This window comes from Rhineura floridana, chromosome 3 (genome assembly GCF_030035675.1).
Source record: "Rhineura floridana isolate rRhiFlo1 chromosome 3, rRhiFlo1.hap2, whole genome shotgun sequence".
Lineage (NCBI taxonomy): Eukaryota > Metazoa > Chordata > Lepidosauria > Squamata > Rhineuridae > Rhineura > Rhineura floridana.
In genome coordinates, this window is record NC_084482.1 from 61,996,191 (window position 1) to 62,022,502 (window position 26,312).

Consider the following 26,312-nt stretch of genomic DNA (forward strand, 5'->3'; position numbering starts at 1 on the left):
ACTTTCAGCCAAAAGATCTGTGAATATTTACAATACATTCTGTGGACTCTCCCATATGGTTGGCAATACTGCCTGTGACTATATCAATATCAATTTAGCTATAAATACACATTTTAAACTCAAGAAAGGCAAGTCAGTTTTTCCTTTCTCCTCCTATTATAACTTCCAGGATTCTGCATAACTCCCTAAATTAATTAATGGAGCATTTGCACAGGTTTCCTGGATTACTCTAGGTAACTAAAAAGATAATGAGCAGAAACGCAAACGTTACCTTGATGTTGTCTGCAAAATCTTCCAGAGCCTTGGCTCCTGTGGTTTCCATTGAGGTTATGAGGCTTGGCAATTTGTTCTTAGTGCTGGCTGCAGTGCCCTGAAATATCCAGCACAGGATATATGAGACAACTCCAAGCGAGAAGAGATAGCTACAAGCAGCTACTGAATCTTTGCAAATGACTTAAAATTAAGTTTTGTTGGCAACAGGTAAAACTCAACCTTCCCTGGTGAATACACTGCTGGGCCTGGTGTGTGCTCATAGGAATCTACCTTATTCCAAGTCAGGCCACTGGTCCACCCAATTCAGGACTGCCCACACTGACTGGCAGCAGCTCCCCAGGGTTTCAGGTGGGGAGTATTTCCCAGGCCTACCTGGAGATGCTGAGGATTGAACCTGGGACCTTCTGCATGCAAAACAGGCTCTCTACTATAGATTCTGCCTGCTGAAAGAGTGAACAAACTTACAAGTCTTAAATGTGCTTCAGTCTTAACTACTTCTCCTTCACTTGGTTTCTAGACATTATTATGTTTTATTTATACCCTATTCTTCATCTATCCAGACCCCAGAACAATTTACAACACACAATCCCATAAAACATAATGCCCAATAAAATTTCTACATGCATCCTTAAAATACTATATGCTGCAGAAAAGTTAATAACTCCACAAAACTAGTATCTATATATATGGCCCACTCTTTTCACTTTCATCAAATTCCTGAATGAATAAAACACCTTAAGCTGGCATCAGGAAGTCACCAATGAGGCGGGTGGTTGAACTTCCAATGGGAGTTCCACAGTCAGGGAGCCACTGCAGAAAAGGCCTTGTCTTGCATCGCTGCAGGACATAATTCACCCATCAATGGAGCCACAAGCAGGGTCTCCCTGCCACTGATTACAATTACATGGTTTTAATTTGAATTTGAATTTAAATTAATTTACAGTTGCAGAGTGTGATAGAGGCGGGTCTCCGGTTTATTATTGTTTTCGGGCGGGTGGCCTGTCTGATCGGCGGACGGGGATAGGGGCATGTGCAAGCCAGGGGGGGATGTGACAGGGAGGTTGAGGGGCCAAACTATAGAAAAAGTGGGCGGCAGATGCTGGAATGGTACTGCTGGCAGACCAGGCCAGATTAGGGGAACAGGGGATAGATGCTTAATACCCATCCCATGTTCCGGGTCTGTCCAGAACCAGATGATAACTGGGGGATGCGGGATTCCTACCGACCTTCGACTGCTGTTGTGTAATGCCAGGTCTGTAGTACAAAAAACATCACACATCCATGATATTATCTTGGATGGGCGGGCAGACCTGGCATGCATTACGGAGACTTGGCTGGATGAGGCCTCAGCTCCCATTCTTGAGGCCATGTGCCCGCCGGGTTTCCGTTACGCACAGCAGCCGAGGGTAGGAAGGCGGGGAGGGGGAGTGGCAGTCATCTATCGGGAGTCTTTAGTTTTTGCCAGACCTCCTCTTCATAGGACTAAGTTTGTTGACTGCATGTACTGGAGGTTGGGCCCAAAGGGCAGTTTGGGGATCCTGCTTGTGTACCGCCCACCCCGCTGCACAGCAGACTCCCTGGCCGAGGTGCTGGAGGTGGTCTCGGCTGTATGGGCGTTGTCCCCAGAATTATTAGTGCTGGGTGACATTAACATACATGCCGAGACCGCTCTCATTGGAGCCCCTCGGGATTTCCTGGAAACCATGGCTTCCTGGGAACTGCACCTTAGTAATATTGGGCCCACCCATGTAGCCAGTCATGCTCTCGACCTTATGTTTGTCCTGGGAGGGGAGGGAAGTGCTCTGAAGTTGGGGGTGGTTTCTTCCACCCCTGTGTCATGGTCAGATCACTATCTGGTAAATACAGACTTCTCGATACCACACTCCCTCCGCAGGGGAAAAGGACCTATTAGAATGGTCCGCCCCAGGCGCCTGATGGATTCAGAAGGATTCCTGACTGTGCTTGGGGAATTGGAACCTGCTGAAGGCCGCCCGGTCGATGCCCTGGTGATAGAGTGGAACGAGGGAATCACCAGAGCATTGGACCGGGTGGCTCCGAAATGTCCTCTCCCCCTGAACAGAACTCAGTTAGCACCATGGTATACACCACGGTTGCGTAATCTGAGACAGGAGGTGAGACGACTAGAACGCCGGTGGCGGAAATCACGTTCCGAAGATGTCCGGACACAGGTTAGAGCAGCAATAGCTGCCTATCAAGTGGCAGTGAAGGCAGAAAAGAAGAAGTTCTTTGCTGCCTCCATTGCGTCCGCAGAGTACTGTCCCAGGAGGTTGTTCCAAGTGGTCCGAAGCCTGGTCGGTCCAGTTGCTCAGGAACCCTTGGAACAGTCAAAAGCCTCCTGTGACAAATTAGCAAAGCACTTTGCCGACAAAATCGAACACTTACGGAACTTGATCCCGTACGCTGTGGATACAGTAAATGAACCAGAGTTGGCCAGTTGCAAGCCGGTCAAATGGGATCGGTTTCGGCCTCTCCCTACTGAGGATGTGGACAAGGTGCTCTCAACTGTGAAGCCTACCACATGTCTAAATGATCCTTGCCCGTCGTGGCTCCTTGTGAGCTGCAACGAGAAACTGGGCGAGGGGATTAAGGCGGTGGTTAATGCATCCCTGGAGGAGGGTGTAATGCCATTAGCCCTCAAGGAGGCAATTGTAAAGCCCATCTTAAAGAAGCCCTCCTTGGATCCCCAAGTTTTGAACAACTTTCGCCCAATTTCAAATTTACCATTCTTGGGAAAGGTCATTGAGCGAGTGGTGGCTAATCAGCTCTCGGCACACTTGGATGAAATGGATTATTTAGATCCATACTAATCGGGTTTCAGGACTGGACATGGAACTGAAACAGCCTTGGTCGCTCTGGTGGATAATATATGAGGAAGGCATTAGATAGGGGAGAATTCACCTTTCTTGTCCTCCTCGATCTCTCAGCGGCTTTTGATACTGTTGACCACAGTATCCTTCTACATCGCCTGGAGGGATTGGGAATAGGAGGCACTGTACTGCAGTGGTTCCGCTCCTTTCTCTCCGATAGGCATCAACAAGTAGCATTGGGGGAGGAGGTTTCAGACCCTTGGCCTCTCAATTGTGGTGTGCCACAGGGCTCTATCCTCTCTCCCATGCTATTTAATATCTATATGAAGCCGCTGGGGACAATCATTAGGAGATTTGGGCTGCAGTGTCACCAATATGCGGATGACACTCAGCTCTATCTCTCGTTTAAATCCTCACCAGAGTTGGCTGTGGAGACCATGTCCAAGTGCCTGGAATCCGTGAGTGGATGGATGGGAAGGAACAGGTTGAAGCTGAATCCCGATAAGACCGAGGTGCTACTCGTGGGGGACAAGGGAAGGTTGGGAGATATTGACTTGATGTTTGAATGGGTGAGACTGCCCCTAAAGGACCAGGTCCGCAGCCTTGGGGTTGTTCTGGATTCCAAGCTGTCCATGGAGGCTCAGATCTCGGCAGTGAAACGGGCAGCTTGGTATCAATTACACCTCATACGTAGACTGCAACCCTACCTTCCTGTTCATCAGCTCCCATTGGTGGTACATGCCCTGGTCACCTCTCGTTTGGATTACTGTAATGCGCTCTACGTGGGGCTACCCTTGAAAACGGTCTGGAAACTACAACTTATACAAAATGCGGCGGCTCGACTACTTACAAATTGTCGTCGCCGGGAGCACATCACTCCAGTGTTGTTCGATCTGCATTGGCTTCCAGTTGTTTTCCGGGCCCAATTCAAGGTGTTGGTATTAACCTTTAAATCCCTATACGGTCTCGGCCCAGTTTATCTTACGGAGCGCCTCCAACGCCACCAATTATGCCGCCCGACAAGATCAGCCACACAGGGCCTTCTCTCAGTCCCGCCAACTAAAACAGCTAGGTTGGCGGGGACAAGAGAGAGGGCATTTTCAGTGGTGGCCCCCACTCTCTGGAACTCCCTTCCGTATGACCTTCGGCATGCCCCTTCCCTGAATGTATTCCGCCAGGCCTTGAAGACCTGGCTTTTCAGACAGGCCTTCGGGACTTCCGGGGAGGGTTAATCTCTATGACTAATTGCCTAGTACTCTGAACTGTCATTGTTTTATAATTTTATCGTTTGTATTGTATTATTATGATGTATTTTATTGTAACTGAGTTGTACGTCGCCTAGAGTGGCCACTGGCCAGACAGGCGACACATAAATTAAATTATTATTATTATTATTATTCATGGACCAACATAAATTGGGAAAGCTGCTCCTTCAAGTATTTGGGACCCAAGTAATTCAGAGCTTTATACACTAATGTCAGTATCTTAAATTGGGCTCAGTAGCATACAGCCAGCCAGTGCAATTCCCAAAGGAGCAGGGCCATCTGTCCTATGAACTGGCCTTCACCCTGCCACAGTACTCAACCGTTACCAAATCCTGTCTAAAACCCTGATCCTGCCATGAATAATTGGAGTCTGCACCTACACTGTGCACGGCTTTCCTTTGTAACATTTTGTTTTACTGATAAGCAGTTACCTGCAAAACTTGATCAAATTCTGGCTTTGTCTGCTTCAAGTGCCGTAAAATGGGAAAGATAGTCAGCACAGCTGAATAATCATGGCGTATGACGGCCTTTCGGGCTGCAGAGACAATGTTATCCCCTTCTATCATCAGATTGTCTAAAGACTCCTACAGCAAAACAAATTGTAAGTGAATTAGAGAAGTGAGCACTGGATTTTGCACAAGAGCCAAAAGGAAGGAGCCATGCTAAATTTTAAAGAGACCTGGATGAGGGAGTCAAATGTCTTCTTCTGGTGGTGTTCAGGGATGATTTCCGTCAGTAGCTGGTACTCGCTCTGGGCCAGTTTGATGAAGGCGCTAACACAGTGGATGTACGCATCAATTTCCATGTCCAACATGTCATCTCTTCCTGTAGGGATTGCACATGTATATAAGATGTCAGTTTCCTGAGGCTGCAAGACATACAAACACATCTGTGGGTTTCATTTATAGTGGAAGTTTTGTCTAGCGCACTGCCTTCAAACTGTACAAATAGCCCAACTTTATGCCGTAAGCCATCTCTTAGCTTAAACTTACTAAGGCACACACTAAGGTTGTGTGCATCAAGAGGATGGGATTAAATATTTCACATTCTTTTTGACAGAATACAGCTTGCCTGATCGAAACTTGCCAGCTAGGAAATGAATGATGAGGTGTTCTAAGCACTTAAGTGCACGTATGGAAGGGAAGCCCAAACGTGAATGAGTCAACCCATTCACTTGTGCTTTCACAAAATAGAATTTCTCCTAAATAATTCCAGCCTGCAAACAATCTATCCTCTTTGCAACATCATCAATGACACAGAAGGGGGGGACGGACCTCAGATTGCTTCGATTTAGTCGAATGTTCCATTTTCAAAACGTTTATGATGCCCAACAAAGTACAAGAACATAAAAAATAACTTTAGTTGATAAACTAGGTCGATGCCTTTAAAAACCCTTATGCCACAACACAATAGTATATCTTCAAGGTGCCACAATATTTTGTCTTTCAGCTCAGAGTGGGAGAAAAATGGTTTTAAATGAATGAAAATGGAAACGGACCGCCTTCAAGTTGATCCCAACTTATGGCACCCCTATGAATAGGGTTTTCATGGTAAGCGGTATTCAGAGGTGGTTTTACCATTGCCTCCCTCTGGGGCTGAGAACCAGTAACTGGCCCAAGGTCACCCAGTGAGCTTCATGGCTGTGTGGGGATTCGAACCTTGGTCTCCCAGGTCGTAGTCCAGCACTCTAACCACTACACCACACTGGCTTTAAATAATGCCAGTTAATAAATAACGTCAAAAATAATAGAATAAGGTCTTTGATGCTCCCAGAGCATATTCTCAGCCTCTCCAGTCAGAAAAGTGCCTCTCCCAAGATGCTAATGAATCCTCCCTGCTGGCTTCTTTTTCCCATTATTTCTGTAACTACTTCTCCTTGGAAGCCAATTCTTCTGTCTTGAATAATGGAGTAGGTAATCCAATCTATTGCTTGTTCTTGCTTCTCCCGGTGATATAACTGGTACAGGCTTTGAGGTCCAACATCTGAGAGTTAGGCCACCCAATCAGCAGAATCATGTGCTGTATCTGTTGCAGAACTGTATCATTTCAAACTGCTTGGGGAGTCACTGGCTAATATTTCCCCGTATTTAAAACTCCAGGCAGAGAAAACCATCTTGTCAGAGAAAAGAGTGTTCTGCCTTTACCTTCTTCTCAGCACACCGAGTATCTACAACACAGGGGGTTGTATCCAATCCTAGTCCTATTCAGAGTAAACTCATCAAAATTAATAAGCATGACTAAGGTCTATTAATTTCAGTAACTACAACGAGCATTGGATACAACCCAGGCGATTTCTTATTTTAATGTAGGGGAACATTCAAATATGCTATCCCCTCCTGCAATCCGAAGTACTACAGTTCAGAAAGAGCTACACCATGTAATTTGGTTTTTGCAAGAGTCCCCTGTATTTCTGTACTATGCAGTGGAATGAGGGGCAGCTGGCTTTTTTTTGGTGCTGCAACTGGAAACGGAGGACCAGAGAGGATCATTAACACCATGACATTGCACCTTGATTACATTGTGGGATGGGGGAAAAGAAGGATTTTTAGTCAATACCAGCAGAAGGCTTATTCAAGATTCTGTTAAGAGTGCTTCATGACTTCAGCATGTTATCATGCAAGAAGGTAGCATATTTCTGTCTTAGCCACTAGACTGTATAACATGACTGTCCAGCAATAGATTTATAGACTTCTGTCACACTGCTTCTGGAGTCTAACGGCCATGGAGATGTGTACTAAGATGTGGGACAGAATCGACACATCTGTTTTGTCGTTAAATACACCGATTGCCAGAGCATGCAGAGAAGGAACTCTACCATTCTGAAGAAAGTTATAAGTCAGGTTGGAAAAGAAATGCTCACAAACACTATTAAAATATGGGTTTTGAAGAAGTTAGCCAAGATGAAGATATTTTATTCCGGTTCTTCTGTTCAGTTTTATATCCACTGAGAAGATACACCCATCCACCCACCATTCAATCCAAAATGGACATTGGGGGAACTTGCACAGTAGGGATAGCCTTGTATAAAACTACCCAGAATAAGTTCTACTGAAGTGAAGAGTGGAAGAGTGTCTGTTAAGTCAGACAGATGGGCGACTAACAAATAAAATTTTATTATTATTATTATTATAACCAAATGGGATAGAACTTGCTAAGGTGAGCCCATACAACAGTTTCCTCTATAGGCTGCTTAAGCACTAAAGCTGTGTTTAAGGGGAGGGGAGAAGAGTGCCAAAAGAAAGAGGTCCCAACTAATATATGAACTTTACGCAATGGCCACTCTTTTCAGCTGATCCATCCATGATGACCCTTCTAACCCCCAAGTTGTCTTTTAGACTGGTAGAGATCATCATGATCCCTGTGTTGCTTACAAGTGCGAGATACTGTGGTTCCAGGGGTAGGAGAGAGATCCCTCTGGAATTTTAAGAGAAACTAAAAAAAAGGTGTAAAATTAGCCAGCTTAAGCTTTGATACGGTACTTACCAGTAGCTGGCCCGTGCTTGTCAATCAGGGTATCGGAAAGGTGTTTAACTCGTAAATCATGCTCATGACCTAGCGAGATGTCAGCGGGCATTAACAGGAGGAGTGGTTTATCCAGAACCATCACAGCACGAGTGCTTGTCACTTAAGGTTTTATTTGCAAGTGTTTTCCTAGCTACCCAATCTAACACCCCCTTTTTGAACACTATAGCAGTAGTAGCAATTTCAAACAGGATCAGGAATATGACATAATGCATGGTTCATAGTTAAAAGCAAGTGCAACCATAATTTTGACACGCTGCCTTTGTTTTGATATATAGTCCCTAAAAAAAGGAAGAGGCAGCTAGATGTTAAGCCTCGAATCAATAATTCCAATCCGGTCAAGCTTGAAAGGGCTACTTTTCCAGATGAAGTGAACAAAGCAGAATATGGAGAGAAAAGGTCACACCAAGCTACAACAGAACTTCTGTTAGCCAATCAAACTGCATCACAGACTGCACTTCTCTAAATTTAGGTCGCCCGCAACTCTTCAGAGCTACATAAAGCCTTACCTACTACCCTATCTTTTATATCCATCTTTTTGTTCTTCATGCTGTTTTTGAGTCCGAAAGAAGCCAGGACATTCCTTGAGCAACCTCAATACATACCAGCAGTGGAGCTAAAGACTAACAGAAGTCTTGAAGACAGAAGAAAGGCCAGTACCCAACTTAGACCCCCAAGAGGGAAAAGTGAGAGAGAAGCGTTTACCTTCCATAGGAATGAGGTTAGAGGCCCCCTTTTTCCCATCTAGACATTGCTGAGAATACTGTTTCAGAAGATTCTGAGCCTTACGGATCGTGCCTGTCACCAGAGCCACAAGAGAGGAGAGACAAAGAGACCTTGGAAATGAGTAAGAGAGAAACAAAACACAAAGCAACCCTCCACCAGTCCTTGTCAACCATACCTAGCATGGCAGTGCAGGCCGACAGTGAGAATGCTCTGTATACACACACATATTCAGGAATGTTCAATAGCGTGCTCTTTAATTTTCTCACCAATCCCTTTAATGAGACTGAAGAACTACCGCAATGTGCTCTGCATGGGGCTTCCCTGAAACTAGTCCAGAAGCTTTAGCTACTTCAGAATTCAGATGCTAAGTTGGTGAGGTGGGCAGCCCAACGGAACCGTGTGACACTAGTCCTGAAGCCACTGGGAGCAATTCAAGGTATTAATGCTAACATACAAAGCCCTAAATGGCTTGGGGCAAGAGTACCTAAAAGAGCACCTTCTCCAGTATCAACCATGTCAGCCCCTATGATTGGCAGGGGAAGCCCGGTTGGCGGTGCCCCAGCTGCATGCTAGCCAGTTGGTGCTGACCCATGATAGGCCTTCTCAGAGGCAGCTCCCCATTTGTGGAATGCCCTCCATGGTGAAGGGAGTCTCTCTCCCTCATTATTAATATTTGGAAGGAATTTTAAAACGGCCCTGCTTATCCAGGCATTTGGTAGCTAAAAGATACTGTCCCCAACAACTTTGACATTATTAGCTGTGAGAGCATGTGACCTTTTAAAATGTTTTTGGAAGTTATTAAATGTTTTTAGAAGTTTTTATTTGAATTGTATTGTTTTAACTGTGTTGCTTGCCACCTTGGTTCCTTTGGAAGGAAGGGTGGGATAGAAATGTAATAAATAGAAATGGCCCCCACCCTGTGGAACTCTCTCCCAAATGATCTCCGCCATGCCCCTTCTATGATGAGTTTCCGCCGGGCCTTGAAGACCTGGCTCTTCAGGCAGGCTTTTGGGGTGGGCTACATTTTATCTTCATTGCTTTTAGATTTTCAGTGTCTAGGTATTATATGCCTATGTTGTACATCGCCCAGAGTGGCTGGACAGCCAGCCAGATGGGCGACTAATAAATTCTATAAATAAAAAATAAATAAAAAATAATAATTAAAACACTGATTTGGTATCAAATGCTACCAAAGCCACTGAAATCTGCTTCAACTACAGTCAACGCAACGCACAGGATAATCAGTCCAGCAGTATTACTTTAATCAAGATTTAGCATGGAATACATGCATGGCATTTTCTTTTTGTTTTGTTTTTAAACAAAGCTAAATTCTGTGCAACAAAAATAATATATTCTCCAACTGGAACCAAGGGTATATATGACAGATGGTGTAAGAGCACCACGGGGGGAGGGAAACATTTCTCTGTGGTATATGTTGCATGCAGATTCCTGTGTATTCTGATCATCAGAGAACCTGCTGGAGTTTCCCAACCAAGGTTAGGCAGGTATATACACTACACTACAGAATGCCCTCCCTGAGGTAGATTACTTTGGCCCATCTTTAAATTTATTTCATCATCCTGTCAATATGTGGTGTTTGGGAAGCTTTTGTGGAAAAACTGATGAGGCTGCATTTACCTAGTTGCTCTACTGAGGGCTGATCCTTGTTTTCTGCCATTTCCGCCAATTCTTTGTCAACATTTAAAAAATATATATTTAATATTTGTTTTGTATTTATTTTTGTGAAGGTTTCATTGTTTTTACTATCCTGTTAACTGTTTTGAATCTTGAAAAAAAGCACGAAATAAAATTTTATAATAGGATGCTTTTGCTACTATTTATTATTATTATTAATTATTATTATTATTATTATTATTAGCAGCAGCAGCCGCAGCAGCCACGGCTTGCATCCTGATAGAATGCATCAGGTGGAGTACCTCCCACGAGGTCTGTAAGCACAAGTATGGCCTGCCCATTCCACAAGGCTGCCATTTTCAAACAAAAGAGACCATGTCACAGATGAGGATTTTTTTTCATCAACCACATTGCACTCAATGTCCAAATTTAAGTAAATTCACACATCTTCTAATATTGTATGTGGGAGCAGTGGCTTTCAGAATTTTTATTTCAGTTGTGCCTCAAAGCCACCTCCTTCCAGGCAATTGGCACCACTTCCTATCATCAGGAGGTATTTCTTATTTCATGAACCTGGCCGATTAATTCACTCCTGTTTAACATTATGAAGTAGTAGACTCTGCTCACTTCCAAGGACCTTGCCCACATCCTGATAATGTGAAATGTTGAAGCTGTTTGCTACAAGAGAACCGGCATTCATTTTTCACATTGCCACAACCCAGAGGCAGGTTGAATGGCAGCAAAGCCATTCTTACTTGCATCCAGTGATTCGGACAACCAGTTTTACACAGTTAGTATTGCTCAAGACATGCTAGGATAGGGGAGAGAGCTACAATAACTGGTTGGACAGTGGCTTAGTCCTGAGTAGGGCAAGATAAAAAGAAGAAAACCAGCCTGAAGCAGAGCTTCTGTGTGCTGTTAATGAATGAGCTTGAGGGAAGGAAGGAGGCAAAAATGTGTGGGTGAAGCTTTGGAGGACTCACACTGCAATTTTTTTTAAAAAAGTCTATTCAGAAAAGGAAAACTAAGAGGAAGCTACACAAAAGAGCAGTGGCGGCGAAGAGATGATGTGATTTCTTGGCAGATATCAATGGAGCAGGTCAACTTGCTGATGGAGAGGGAGAGCATAGCCCCTGGCTGGTTGCAACAACCCCAGGCTCCAGTTCTGAGCATTCATCAAAGAACCCAGCAAATTCATGAGTGGCAGGAAAGATTGTTCCCAGGCTTATAAAATGTGGGTTCTAAATGCCAGTAGTACTAGATTCCAGACTGAAGGCCTACCTCAATGGCCACATAAGGCATATCTGTGCCTTGTGTCAGGAACAGCTGACCACAGAAATAATTACAGGCTGTGTGTTTTCTGAGCATTCTCACCATAGACAGATGAAAAGGTAAAGGAAAGAGAAAGCTCTATCTTTATAGAACAGGGTAAGCATCTATGAGAGCTGCAGACAATAGTAGCCAGGAGCTAACAGCACAGCGTATCGCTGCTCCAGCCCCCTTTCCTACCAATAAAATGAAAGTCAAGCTATTCCCCTTCCAATCCGTAGGACTTTACTTCTGAATAAATGCAAATGAATTATATCTCAATAATGCATTTTTGTTTTGTTTTTTTAAAAAGGAAAGCATTAAACTGTAACCGAAGCAGGATGCTGCAACTAAGAAACACTGAAAAAAGCACAAGAGAAAGCGTTAGAATGTCAGTTCACAAACAAACCTCAGTTTGACATGAAAATGTATTAGTGAACATGCTACAAAGCAAAACAACAGAATCAGAAGCACACATGGGCATATACACACACATACAGAGTGCTGGCATTAGATCAGCCAACCAGCCACTGTAAACACAACCACAGAAGAGACAAATTTAGAAAGGCAGATAGTGCTTTACAACCTTTCCAATGGTGGGGAAAAAATGAACAAACTATTTAATTACATCACTAAAAATGACTTCTTTTTTTTGCTCAAAATACACACGAACAAAATAGAACAACACCAACATCCGGAAGCTCCTGGGGTTGCAACATTATATGCACTGTTGCAGATTTAAAAGACCACAGTACAGTGTATTCCATTTAGACCAAATGTCATGGAACAATTGCATTTTATGTGCTGTTTGAAAATAGTGGAATAAATATCCTCGTCACTGCTCAGACCAATTACCTTGCTGTTTGTACTAAGCACACCTTGTACCAATGGGATGCGCTTTTCTGAAACTGAGAATATTTGGCTGGAAAGTTTGCCAAAAGCTTTGCGATCATACAACAGGGTATACAAATGCAGCATACACCAAAGAAGGCAAATTTAGCGTTGGATGCGTGATGCAGGTAGTAAGCCAACAAAACTATATTCAGGAAAAGACAGCTGAACTCTCCCCAAAAAGTTGTAATTGTGACAATAATATTGCTGCATTATTTAACAAATGTTATCATATGGTACAATAACGATAGCAATGCAAAAGATAAGGCTTTCTACAGCTACCAGATAATTAACATTCTTGAAGTTGCTTGATTAATAGCAAGAACATTGACACTGTAGAATCTCATGCTGAAATTTCCTCACCAATCCTATACAGTATATTTTAAACTATTCTTTGAAAATCATACATGTATTGCCATTGTCACAGGCAATATATATCACAGTACTTATAACAATGCTAAAAGCACTGAACTTATCCCAGTCATGTTGGAATTACTTTTTCAGACTTTTTAAAGATGTTTAGGTTTAATATGTTTTTAAACACGCTTTGTTTTAATATGTTTTAAAGTCTTTTGTTTTTAAGATGTTTTAGAGTGTGCGTTTTTTGTTTGCCACCCTGGGCTCCTTCTAGGAGGAAGAGTGGGATATAAATTTAATAAATAAATGAACTTCATTTACAAGGGACAGCTCCACTTAAAATCATGTTTCGCAATAAATCATGAGACCAACCATTGCATTAATAAAGTCAGATCTAGTTATCTTGCAAGTGCTTGCAAAGAAATACAAATTTTAAAATTTTGCTCAAATTGTGGATTATTAAGGTGCAACAGTACAAGGGTGACAAACAGAGGTTTGTGTGTGCGTGTGTCACATTTTGACATGCTTTGCATCTGAAAGCAATGCTACCAGTCAGTAACTATGACTGAACTAGAGGATTAAAAGCCCCTTTCCCTGTAAAATTATGAAACTATTTAAAACTTTTTCCACTGTACAATTGACCCATGCTTCCCAATTTTCTAAAATGAAATTATACATTATTCTTTTTTGAGTTTTTCCACTGTAAAACTTTATGCAAAAAGCCACTAGGCTCTGAAGAGCTGTGGCATAATTGAAATTAGCAGTCTTATTTTTGTTGGGAACATCAATACAACTCTAACTACTATGTATGCTGCAAGCATCAGTATGAGCTATTCCCAGTGCAAGACTACAAAGTGAAGTCTTCCATGCTCAGCAGATAAGAACCTTGCAGGGCTCAGTATCCTCCTCCAATTTGCATTAGAACAATTAACCATATTTACCTCCCAGACACACCAAGTGCTTCTGGGTATTAATTCAGTGCTACTGAAGAGCAGAGTACTTAGCATCCTAATTAGGTCTTGATGGATTCTATTGGAAGCCAAATGCCTTTATTTTAGATTTTTTCCTCATAATTAGGTGCTTTTGAACCAAGTGGGACAGCATGGTGGTTACTAATGAAAGCATCACATTCAAGGTAGAGGCAGTGATCAAACAAGGAGAGGAACAGGCTGTTACTTCTAAGCTTACATAGCTGTCCTCAAAGCATTATCTCCTTGCAAGCATTCTGGAAGTCATTAACCCAGTGATTCTTGTATGGTTGGTTGGAATCCACTAACAAGAAGATAGACTTGGAGACATCTAGACTACTTGTAGCCAGGACAAGGTGAAGGAATTCTAGGTTTCCCTGCTCAGATGGTGGATGCTTACCCTGTTCTGGATGGGGTTACACTCCCCCTGAAAGAACAGGTACGTAGTTTGGGGGTTCTTCTCGACTCTTCCTTGTCTCTCGAGGCCAAAGTGGCCTCGGTGGCACGGAATGCGTTTTACCATCTTTGTCTGGTAGCCCAACTACGCCCCTATCTGGACAGGGACGACCTCGCCTCCGTTGTCCATGCTCTGGTAACTTCAAGATTGGATTACTGTAATGCGCTCTACATAGGGCTGCCCTTGAAGACAGTTCGGAAGCTTCAGCTGGTGCAGAACGCAGCTGCCAGATTATTGACGAGGACCAGTCGGTCTTCGCATATAACACCTGTCCTGGCGCGTCTGCACTGGCTTCCTATTTGCTTCCGGGCGAGATTCAAGGTGCTGGTTTTGACCTATAAAGCCTTACACGGCGTGGGACCTCAATACCTTGTGGAACGCCTCTCTCGCTATGAACCTACCCGCTCACTTCGTTCAGAATCTAAGGCCCTCCTCCGGGTACCAACCCATCGGGAAGCCCGGAGGGTGGTTACGAGATCTAGGGCCTTTTCTGTGGTGGCCCCTGAGTTGTGGAACAGCCTCCCCAAAGAGGTACGCCTGGCGCCTACACTTCCATCTTTTCGGCGCCAGGTAAAGACCTTTTTATGCTCCCAGGCATTTTAATCTTCTTAATCTTTTTTAACCTTTTAATCTGTATTTTTAATTTTTGTAGTATTTATTTTGTTTTTGCTGTGCTTTTTGTTGTTTGTTTGTATATGTTTTTGTATTTTTATTATGATATATTGTATTTTATCTTGTTTGTTCACCGCCCTGAGAGCTATTTTGCTAAGGGCGGTATATAAATTGAAATAATAAATAAATAAAATAAATAGGTTCTTTCTTCAGGAAGAAGCATCTTTTCAGAATGGATCTATAGATAATTCTGTTTGTAAAATGGCTTCAAAGCCTTGTATTAAATGACACCCTATAGCAGAATCCTCCCTTTGCTTAGGACCTACCTGTCAGCTTTGCTCCTAATACACAGCAAAAGTGTATCTAAACCTTTTGACTGCACTTCTCCTAAGCTGATAACTTAGTGATCCATTCAAAATGTCCCAAGGAATCACTGAACATGTCAGCTTGTAATTTCTTTGCATAAGAAGCTTTCCTTGACAAAGCGAATGCCATGAGATTTTGTTTGGAATGTACTTGTGGAAGTAGCATGGAGAGGTACAGGGAACAACAGCATAAAAACACTGATGTCCATATATTAAGAAGGCATGCTCTCCCCAAGTTCAGCTACATTTTGGTGGGGATCTATCATTTGCATCCTTGAATACAAGATGTTTGCAGCTTCCCCACACCTTCCACCCCAATGCTCACTCCCTGGGACATTTCTTTTCGGTGGGGAGGTTTAAACTCATTCATTGCAGGAGATTAAAATAGGTGTGTAGCGCTAAGATACCCTTATAGTAGAACCATGGAACACAATCCAGAAGCTCAAAATTGGCTAGGAGGGTGGAGTTAACATGAATTTGTCAAGCAGCGGCACAGAAAATGGAACAGTTGTTTCCTTGCCATCATACAAGCCAGATAAAAGACAAAATAAGGGACGATTACATTCCAACAAAAGAAACCAAGAGTGACAATTTTGACAGAGATGTTAGAACTTCACTTATAGAGCTGCCCTTGAAAGCTGAAGAGTTGCCAGGAAATAAAACTGAGAGACTCAGTATCTGCCAAAGAATTATGTAGCACAATTATCTGCCATTATTTTGTAAGATTTGCTTCACTGCAGGTCTATTTCAAACACATATTGGTAGTTCAGATTTATCATTTTCTAGGTTACCACATGACACACCAATTCAGACTTAGCACAGCCATCATGTGGGAAGTAATTGTTTCATTCAATTAGACATTAAAGATGCTATGAGCAAATGGTTAGCACATTTGACAAAATTATTTAAGGATATGAATTAGAGTCTCTTATGATCCACTAAGTTGTCCATCCACGCATTTGTAACAATCTACTGGTTTGGAAATGTCAGAGGCCGTTAGACAATGCTGAATTTATTGTATCTTCTGCCTTGCATAGCAGATAAACTGGTATGCCTTAGTCAAAACAGCAGCTTTAAACTCAGGCTTGGAAAAGCAGAAACACCACTGATGGAAAGGAACACCTTAAGTTCAGTAAATTTAGCTTTGTTTATATCCAAGTGAGTGGTAAAATGTCTGTCAATCTAATCAAGGTATGTACACATGGACAGTGGACTTGGCTTCAATTTAAATATCTGACCCCAAACCTTTTCAAGTTCTCTCTTAGCATAGTCAGCTTTCAGGAAGAACTCCAGGGTGTGGCAGCTATGCCCCTCCATAGCATTAGAGGCCTCCATGGGCAGATAACAACCCCTTGGAATACCCCAAGCACACACTTTGCTGGCAGTAGGAAGAGGTCTGCAATGGCATCTTAGCACACAGCTGACACATCCATCAAGCTGCAGAAGGGACAGACACAACACACACTTTACCTGGGATGAGGACTGTCATTCACATAAGGATTATATATATAAAAAAAACACAATTACAACATGCGATTGTCATGCCTCATAATTCAATCTTTGGCTGTTTTACAAACCTCTTACATGTCTATTTCTTCTAGAGATTAGAAGACCATTTATAGTTCTGTTTCATCCTGTAAATTTATTCATTTTTTCCCCTGCACTCAATATGCAATGCTATGAACTCACTTTGCTGAGTAGAAGATGATGCTGGTATAGAGCACCTACCTCCTTAATCATTATCCTCCATCAAATGCTTTTTTCCTCTGTCATTTTTGTTCAGTAAATAGCTATAATCCACACTTTTATGTACAGGCTATCAGCCTACAGCAGCTAAACGGCAAGAGAATCTTAACATTATCAGGACTCAGGAAATAGGAGGTTTAAATAAATCTTTTAAATGATGTAAGAACTGTCAAAATCCAGGGACCCTTAAAATTAAGGCCCTTGCTCCAACAGCACTTACTGTGAAGAAAGCCCAGCAAGAGGAACTCTTGGCAATTTTATTAAGGTTCTACATCATCACCAACAGGTGGCAATGAGGAGTTCCATGATGAAATGCACTCTAATGTGTACACTTCAGGAACTTGCATATGCATGTTTGGCAAAGCTTAATTTTCTTCAGCTAGCCTAGCTTGTGACTGTGGAGGAAATATAGCAAGCTTTAGCTTTTTCAGACTAGTGATAACAGCAGAGCTCCTTTGTTCAGAGAGACACTCAGGCACTCTTGCTGGGACTGATGGTTCCCAAACCACAGTACAAGAATTTTCTGTCTGGATTCATAGACATAGAGTGTTTTAAGGAGGTCCTGTTGAGCACAGGATAGATATGGCAAGCATGTCCGCTGAGGCCAGTGAAATATTTATTAATTTATTTATTAAACTTCTATCCCACCCTTCTTCCCAGAAGGAGTCCAGGGTGGCAAACAAAGAACAAAACACTAAAAACATCTTAAAACATTTTTTAAAAATATGATGGGCATTTTCAGTCTTGGGGATGGATCATGGAATGAGGGTTCCGCCATAACATCACTTTCCTTATAACCACTTCATTAAAAAAAGGCCACAGACAGCCACCATACAGCTTTTATTTAAGGGGCTCTTCAAGGCAACCTGGATGTTTCTGTATGCATTCAACTAAAATGGGAACATCTAAAAAAAAACTTATGAAAGACCAAATACCACAAGACAAAGGCAGCCCCCAAGTGAGACCACCAAGCCTGAAACTTGCAGAACAATGGCAAGGAACTGGTGCCTAACATTGTGGACTAACCTGGTCTTTTGATGGGTTTTTTAGTTGGTGTGTCTTTCCTCTTGTTCTGAACAGCTGGGGAATACGGGACCCCTGAGGAAGAGCTAGTCTTCCGGAAATGTTCCTTCAGTCCTTTGACAGAACGGTCCAACTGGCTGGAACGGATCTGGTAGTAAACATTCATGAAATCTAGGAAGAAAAACACACATGCTTAAAGAAGAGTATGTCATTAGGTTTTTGTTCTAAACTGATCAAATATAATGTGACGGGGGGAAATACAATGCTCTATAGACTACTTACTTTATGGGAAACCTATAGAATTCTTTTTGGGGCACATAAAAACAGTTTTGTATTCTACATCACTCCCAAATACTTTCTAAATCTGAGCTTCCTGCACTTACTACTGTTGTGTCCTAATTCTCTGAATGCTCGCTCTACAAAGCTCTCCCTAGAGGCTATGCTGGTGTAAGAAACGACTCTGTGTTCTCTCTTTAGGCTTCCTCTCTGGGCTCCTGCAGGCAGATGCTTCTCCTCGCATAGACAGTTAAAACCTGCACCACAAGAAAAACCAAGTCACACAACAGATGCCCATGGAGCTCAGTTCAGACTTCATAGATTAAGATCCAAGTAACTCAGTCAGAGGCAGGAACACGTAACTGCTGAGGTATCTTAGAAGTAAACTGACCTTTCTGTGTAGACAACAGCCTATTTCACCTAATGCTACTACTGAATTAAGCAGGCTGATCATGCCAAACACACCAGTTAGTCCAGACATTAGGGTTAAAACTAAACATTATGTGGGGATTCTGCGATTGCAAGTCCCTGGGTTTTTCTTTCTTTATTACTAAGAAGCTTGGGGGTTACAGCTGTTGGGGGATTGGCAAATCCCCAACTTAAATCACCAAAAGGCCTAACTATAACCCCAATCTTTGTACTGCTTTGTAAGTAAGAAAAATATTTTTCCTTCCAAAATTAACCGTGCCATTGGCGTGAGAGCACAATCTGTATTGGGGCCATGACATAAAGGCAAAATGCTAGAAACCTCGCCATACCCATAATCCAAATCAGACTCCCCATGGTGGCTTTTGGAAAGAGCAGAGAAGTGCGGAGCTCCCATTATGGCACTCCCAGATAACAACTGGTTTGACCCATAGGTAGTCTGAGTGTACTTACCAGGAATAAATTCAAGAAACTAGTGGTGTTAGTCTGTTGCAGCAAAACCAAGAAAGGGGCATAAGCTTTTGAGGGCCAAAAACTACTACCCAAACTTTCCCAAAGTAAACCTTGAACATTTAGGGAGCATATCTCCAACAAATAATGTAAAGCATACTACCCCACTACTCTCCTCATCTACACACGATTTTCCCAGTAGCATCACTCCCTCACAACCCTGGCTCAACTCAACTCTTCCCTCCTGCCCACTGCCATTCAACATTAAATCCATCAGCACCATACATTCAATCCAACCCCATGCACCTCCAATCCTTAGCCATACACACTAGCAAGCTTCAGCCCCCCTCTTTCAAGGCAGCCTGTAGAAAAAAGGGAAGGGGAAAAGATCATTGACATTTTAGAATTTTGTTTTTGTGACTACTGAAAAGTGTTTGAGTAACCAAAAGTGTTTAATAGTAACGATCACTTGGATCCAGACTACATTAGTTGCACAGGTTTCATTGATTTCAGTGGAAACTAACTTGTTCTATTCATTCCAATGGGAGTCAAGTGTAACTAGCTTAGTCTGGATCCAATTCCATGAATACTAAATAATTCTATAGAAAAACCTGGTTGTTCTGTCCGATTCTCTTTCAATAAGAGTAAAAACCTCCTAAACTAACTACTCCTTAAATGTTTTCAGTGGATATACACACTAGAATATATGCAGTCTTTTAAACAAATAAAAAGGAAGACTATCAGTTGGATACAGATTGTTAGCTGAATTTAGATACTATTGAAATCAAGAGGACATAGGAAGCTGTTTTATACTGAGTCAGCTCAATGGACCAACTATCTTAGTACTGTCTACGTTGACCGGCAGCAGCTCTCCAGGATTTCAGACAAAGGACATTCCCAACCCTACCCAGAGATGCAGGGATTGAACCTAGGACCTTTTGGATGCAAGGCTGACATGCTAACACTGAGCTATGGCCCTTCCCCATAGTTAAATTAGTCATGAATTAAATCTCATGTATGTCAATGGGAATTTAACCTGGATCTAACACTACCTCATGTATTATGGGAAATTCTACTTATATAACATGTGAAGAAGCCCTGTACTCACCAACAGAAGATATTCCTAGAGAATATCTGAGAAGGAACTATATTCCCTGATTCCCTTGCTATATTATGGCTTGTTACATGATCAGGGATTATTAGGCTTAATTCAGAGATATAATCTAAGGGTTACATTCAACTAAATTCTCCTCAGAGTAAACCCACTGAAATTAATGAACCTAAATTAGTCATGTCTTTGTAGTCCCTTTAGTACCAATCCCTATATGTCTGTGTGTATTGTATTTTAATTGTATTTTATATATTTTAATTTATTTTAATGTTTTTGTGATTTTACTGCTCACAATTTTATTATGTACATGTCTGATTTTATTTTTGTAAGCCCCCCTGAGTGCCCTATTATAGTGTAGAAGGGAGGCATAGAAATATTTTAAATAAATAATAATAAATAAATGTCCACTAACTTCAGTGGGCCTACTCTACGGTGAGTAGGACTAGCGCTGAATGCCCTAATTACACAGAGTGGAATTCAACAGGAGGAGAGTAATCACCCTCAGTGGCTCATTGTCTTGGGTCACTGTGAATTCTTGCTATGTATTTCAAGGCAGGCATTCCTTGTTAGCAGGCCCAAGGTGAATAACTGTCATTGTACTGCATTACTTCCTGTGATAACCACAAACACGTAACCATCTTTCCTCCTGTCCCTCAACTCACCCCCATTCTCACTTACTAGGAAGTTGAACCTGCTACCCTTCTTCTACGAAGAAGCTCAATGTTTCCCTGGCTGCCCCTCCCCTACTCACTCCAGACTGGACTTGAAGATACCATCAACTGTTGCTGTTGCTCCTGTTGCTGGGCGGCTGGGGACAGAGAAAGATAGGTAGCTGATGCCAGGAAAGCATGAAAGGCATATTGGGATGTCCAGAGGCAGCCAATAGGCTCCTTCTACTAAAAGACCTGATAATGCATTGTTTACACCATTTTTTTCCAGATTAAGAAAGGAGGCAAAATCTCTCAGTTCTTCCAGGGACCCTTGTCTTGCTCTGAATTCATGTTAGCCTTTGACTGTCACATGCAAATGAAACTGGGGTTGAAGTGAGGTGAGAGGCAGATGGACATGGTGGGAGGAAGGGCAGGATATATATATAGATCAACTAGATAGATAAAACAGATTAGATAGACAGTTAGATAGATAGATTAGACAGACAGACAAATAAGGATAAATAGATATGGATAGATAGTAATAGTAATGTAAACGTATTTTAAACTCTTTATAGTTTTTGTATGCTCTTGTGTACTTCCATAAGCTACCTGTGGTTTCAAAGACAATACATTTTACTCTATAATTTAAAACCAAAGTATATATTACACGCAAATGTGTGTAACAGAGCTTTGTCTCTGACTCTGTAAAGAGAAAAAGCAGCCCTGAGCAAGGGAAATTTTAGAGCAGCAAAACAATAGGTAGAGAAAGGTTTAAGCATCCCCTCTTCTTCCTAGCTGCTTCTATATTCTGGATTCCCCTTTCCAAAAGCTGCTTTTCTTTTGGCCAGTGAAGCGGAGGAGAGTGTCAGGGTTCTATGATACACTTAAGGAGTTACATTGCTGCATTGTTCTTATCTCATTCATCCTTATAATAGCCTTGCCAGTTTGGCCAATAATTTCTGTTCTGAAGATGGGAAAACAGAGGCTCAGAATATATGGCCTGACACAGGGTACACTTGTATCCCATTGTTCATCCAAAGAATTCAGAGTATGTTACTTGTGGATCCAAGTTGGTCTCAGGTCCGGCACTGCTAAAGGCTAAAACAGCTTTATTCAGCAGAACTGCATCAGGTACCTCCAGATGATTTTCTAAGCCACTTATATAATGATGACTACTACTAACCATGAAGAGACCAAATATAAGAACAACTTTGTTTTCACCCTCATAAACCATAACACACACACACCCTGTTTTGCCCCTGATGCAGGAGAAGTTGCTCTATTAACTATTCCTTGAGTCAGGCAGTATCTCTGGCATCTTCTATGCTCCAAATGTAACATACTACAATTATGAGGAACATAGGAAGCTGCCTTATACTGAGTCAGACCCTTGATCCATCTAGCTCAGTATTGTATACACTGGCTGGCAGCAGCTCTCCAGGGTTTCAGGTACAGAGTCTCTCCCAGGCCTACCTGGAGATACCAGGGATTAAACCTGGGACCTTCTGCTTGCAGGCAGATGCTCTACCACTGAGCTATGGCCCCTTCCCTAAAGAAAGTTGGGTTGATTTTTAAAAGAGGGCAGGAAGAAAGAAAACTAATGCATAGTGATCTGGCTAGTGTTCCCATCTCCCTCAAGCTCTACAGTCCTAGTGAAATTAGCAGATAAGGACACAGGCTGCAATCCTAACCACACTTACCTGAAAATAAGCCCCATTCAATTCAATGGGACACTCCTGAGTAGGCATGGTTAGGATTGCAGCCAAAGCTAAGTCCCCAGTTTGAATTTCCTCTTTGCCATAAATTCACCAGGCACTGTTAAGCAAACCACTCTCTGTCTCAGACTCATTTCCCCATCAAACAATATGATGATGATGATGATGACGCAACAACATTAATATATCTCACAGGGTCATTACAAGGACTACAACAGGGCAGTGTAGATGACGCATAACAAACACTTAAAAACACTACATAATGCTTAGCATTGTTATTAAGAGGTGACACACAAAAGATTCCACCTGACGTTTTATGCAGGGCAGAAAATGCATATTCATTTTCTATTCCACATCAGCCTGCATCTGCTGGCAATATCATCACAGAAATAACTATCGTCTACTCAGAAGGGAGACAGAAAACAGTCACCCAGGGACTAGAGGATTATGAAGGTTGCAGACTAGTGAAGTGAAAAAAAAATCAATGAGCCTATGTCATGCTCAATGCACAAGGGTGTACACAGTAGAATTATAACTGCAGATGAAAAACAACAGATGAGACCTAGGGAAAAAATTAAGTTGTCCAGCTGGGTTTGTTTGCCTGCTACAAACAAACTGGGGTAAAAAAAAGAAGCAGTTTCACTCCTCCCCTAGCATGAGCGGGAGTATGATCCTTGGGTTCCTACAAACCACCATCAGGAAGCCAAGCAGAAACCTTGGTTTCAGATCATGGTTTGTTTTCAGTGAAAATGGAAATGGACTGCCTTCTAGTCGATCCCGACTTATGGCGACCCCGTGAATAAGGTTTTCATGGTAAGTGGTATTCAGAGGTGGTTTACCATTGCCTTCCTCTGAGGCTGAGAGGCAGTGACTGGCCCAAGGTCACCCAGTGAGCTTCATGGCTGTGTGGGGATTTGAACCCTGGTTTCCCAGGTCGTAGTCCAGCACCTTAACCACTATACCACACTGGCTCTGTTTTCAGTGAAGCAAACCACAATCCCTGTTCAGACATAATGCTAAGCCAAGAACGCCAGAGGAAAGCGGGAGCCATCTGCTCGTTCACAGTACACCATGAACCATGGCTTACCCTGACGTGCGAACACACCTAGTGTGGTCCACAAACCATTTCAGTAAGCACATTTGCACTTAAATGCTGGCTACTTGCATTGACATAAACAAGTTGAACTGCATTAGTAGGTTGTGTTTAACTATCTGAGGCTGCAATTCTATACTATACACTCTTACCTGGGAATAAACCTCCTTGAATTCAGTTGTACATACATCTGAATATCCATGAATAGGATACTTTAAATCTCTAATACTGCAAATGTGTACTTGTTCACTTGAGGATTCTACAGTTACATACATAAGATCAATCAACCTTAGTTACCTTGTTACATCCTTTCATCACACTATTGTACAGTAGAATATTTGGGGGATGGGCGGCTTTTGCCCTTATTTAAGGGCAAGGCCAGCATGAACAAAAAAAAATAAAAACCACAAGAATCTTAGGGTGGAAGGTCCAAAAAATAGCTATTTTATAAAACTTTTGTTTGAACAAGGGTGAGAGAGTCAGATACACTAATGAAGTGGATAACCATCTGCAGTTAAGCATCTTCTTGTCCCAGAAAGAGAGGACTATACCTTGCTTTAGCAAAACTTGGAAGAGACTCCTATTTCCCTGAATTTCTCCTTCTGACAATAGTCAGAAGTTACAGAATGACTGAATTTATGAACATTTACAATTTATAACCATTTTTATGCAAGCACAAAATAGGGATTATATATGCTTGGTGGTATAGGCCTAGGCCACAATCTAGGGACCTGTGCCATCCCAAGATTCATAATAGTTTAAGTTGAGCTTAAAATGCAGAATTTAGTGAAATGGGAATTTAGTGAAATAAGCTTCTTCAACAGCCCTAGTCAGGTGTTCACCACACTCACATGTAAGCATTCAGGTTAGGGGGAATGGGGGTCTACTGCCAAGCCCCACCCTCTCCACCATGTCATCACTATGCAGTTTAGAGATACTCACAAGTTTAAGGGAGAAGGTCTGAAACGGAGAGGCTCCTCTATGCATGGAGGCTTTCCGTGCACTTTTGAATGTTGTGAGGCTCTACAAAGTATACAGATGACAAATACTGGAGGGAGCATGGCTGGACAGCAAGCCCCTGCTCCCCCTTGCGTGATTGCTTAAACATGAGTGCAGCGAACTCCTGCACAGGTCTAAGGGAATGTCATCTAGAAATACTGTAGGCTTGTACACAGACCTTTGGATCATGCTTTTAATCGCCATTACAGTACTTACATTTTTTGCAAGTTTATAGCTCTGGTTCCCCCATACAATGAGAATACCATGAGGGACAGCAGGAATGTGCTCACTAGCCCTGTCCCCTCCATTGCGTTCCCATTCCTGGTGTCACTGTCATCCATTTTTTTGACAGCAAACATCTGCAGCAGAAAATCTGCTGTATTTGTGAAGGCTTCTTACACAATCAGGATTTTAAATTGTGCAGGGATCCACCATGAGTACAGCAGCATCTTACTAAAGATAAAGGGCAGCATGGCCAGGCACAAAACAGAAGGAGTAGATTCTAATCATGCAGAGGAACTGAATGCCCAAATAAAGCTAACACAAACCTAGTTTAAACATGTGCAAGTTAAGATATTACTGTTATTACCCTGAACCTTTTGAAAAGAGTAAGAGTAAGTACTTGTTTTATTAAAAAATTGTGTTCAAAAACTCAAATCTCATTTTGTCATAGTGAACTTCAGAAAAATGGAAATGGACTGCCTTCAAGTCAATTCCAACTTATGGCGACCGTATGAATAGGGTTTTCATGGTAAGTGGTATTCAGAGGTGGTTTACCATTGCCTTCCTCTGAGACTGAGAGGCAGTGACTGGCCCAAGGTCACCCAGTGAGTTTCATGGCTGTGTGGGGATTCGAACCCCGGTCTCCCAGTTCATAGTCCAACACCTTAACCACTACACCAACTTCAGAAGGAGCTATGAACTATTCCAAGCTGACAAAACAGCTGGGGAAACCAATGTCAAAATGCATGGATGCATCATAAATAAGATGCCCACAACTAGTTCAATATATTATTAAAGAACCTAACCTGAACATCATTAAGATGGCTGATGTACCAACTATTGTTGAGATGATAAAATACATAAAATGCAGTAAGACTGTCCAAAAAGTCAATTTCATAAAATAAAATTGATAACAGAATAAAATAATTCAGCATGAAAACAGCAAGACCAAACTTTAACCCACACAAAAACCTTGGCTAAGTAAGGTCATAGTAGCTTGCCTGAAGCTTAAAAGAAAGAAAGCTAATCCCTCCATCAGCTTACCTTGGTTCCTTCCATACTCTACCAGCCAACCAGAAATACGGACAATGTCTTGCAGGACACTCTCAGGGAGATGTTCTAATGTCATATCTTCCTGGGTTTCCATTTCATCATCCATAGTGATGAGATCCAGGATGAGGATTGGTGGAACTGGTTTAGAGTGTCGTGTCAGAAGGCTACGAAATTCAGATTCCAATGACTCCTTCCCCCTCTCAAACAGCAATTTCTGGTTGAAATAACACATATAAAAATATTAAATGTGCAAACTATTGCTTTTCAGATGGCAAAACACCAGAACATAGGTGCACTGTGTTTGGCTACACTCCAGAAGAGCAAGTACCCCATCTGTGCAG

General features: G+C 42.2%; 1 protein-coding gene across 7 annotated transcripts in view; it reads right to left on the reverse strand.

The window, feature by feature from the left end:
- Window positions 1-26,312, reverse strand: part of EXOC7 (exocyst complex component 7) — a 45,520-nt gene that overhangs the window by 13,814 nt on the left and 5,394 nt on the right. For 3 of the 7 annotated variants that reach the window (XM_061616267.1, XM_061616262.1, XM_061616261.1), the window contains 7 exons: window positions 25,963-26,185; window positions 17,980-18,147; window positions 8,594-8,686; window positions 7,850-7,918; window positions 5,046-5,191; window positions 4,798-4,950; window positions 272-370 (listed from right to left, as the gene is read on the reverse strand). In XM_061616267.1, the coding sequence (XP_061472251.1) occupies window positions 272-370; window positions 4,798-4,950; window positions 5,046-5,191; window positions 7,850-7,918; window positions 8,594-8,686; window positions 17,980-18,147; window positions 25,963-26,185 (951 nt within the window). The other 4 variants (XM_061616263.1, XM_061616264.1, XM_061616265.1 and 1 more) reach the window with 4 other exon arrangements.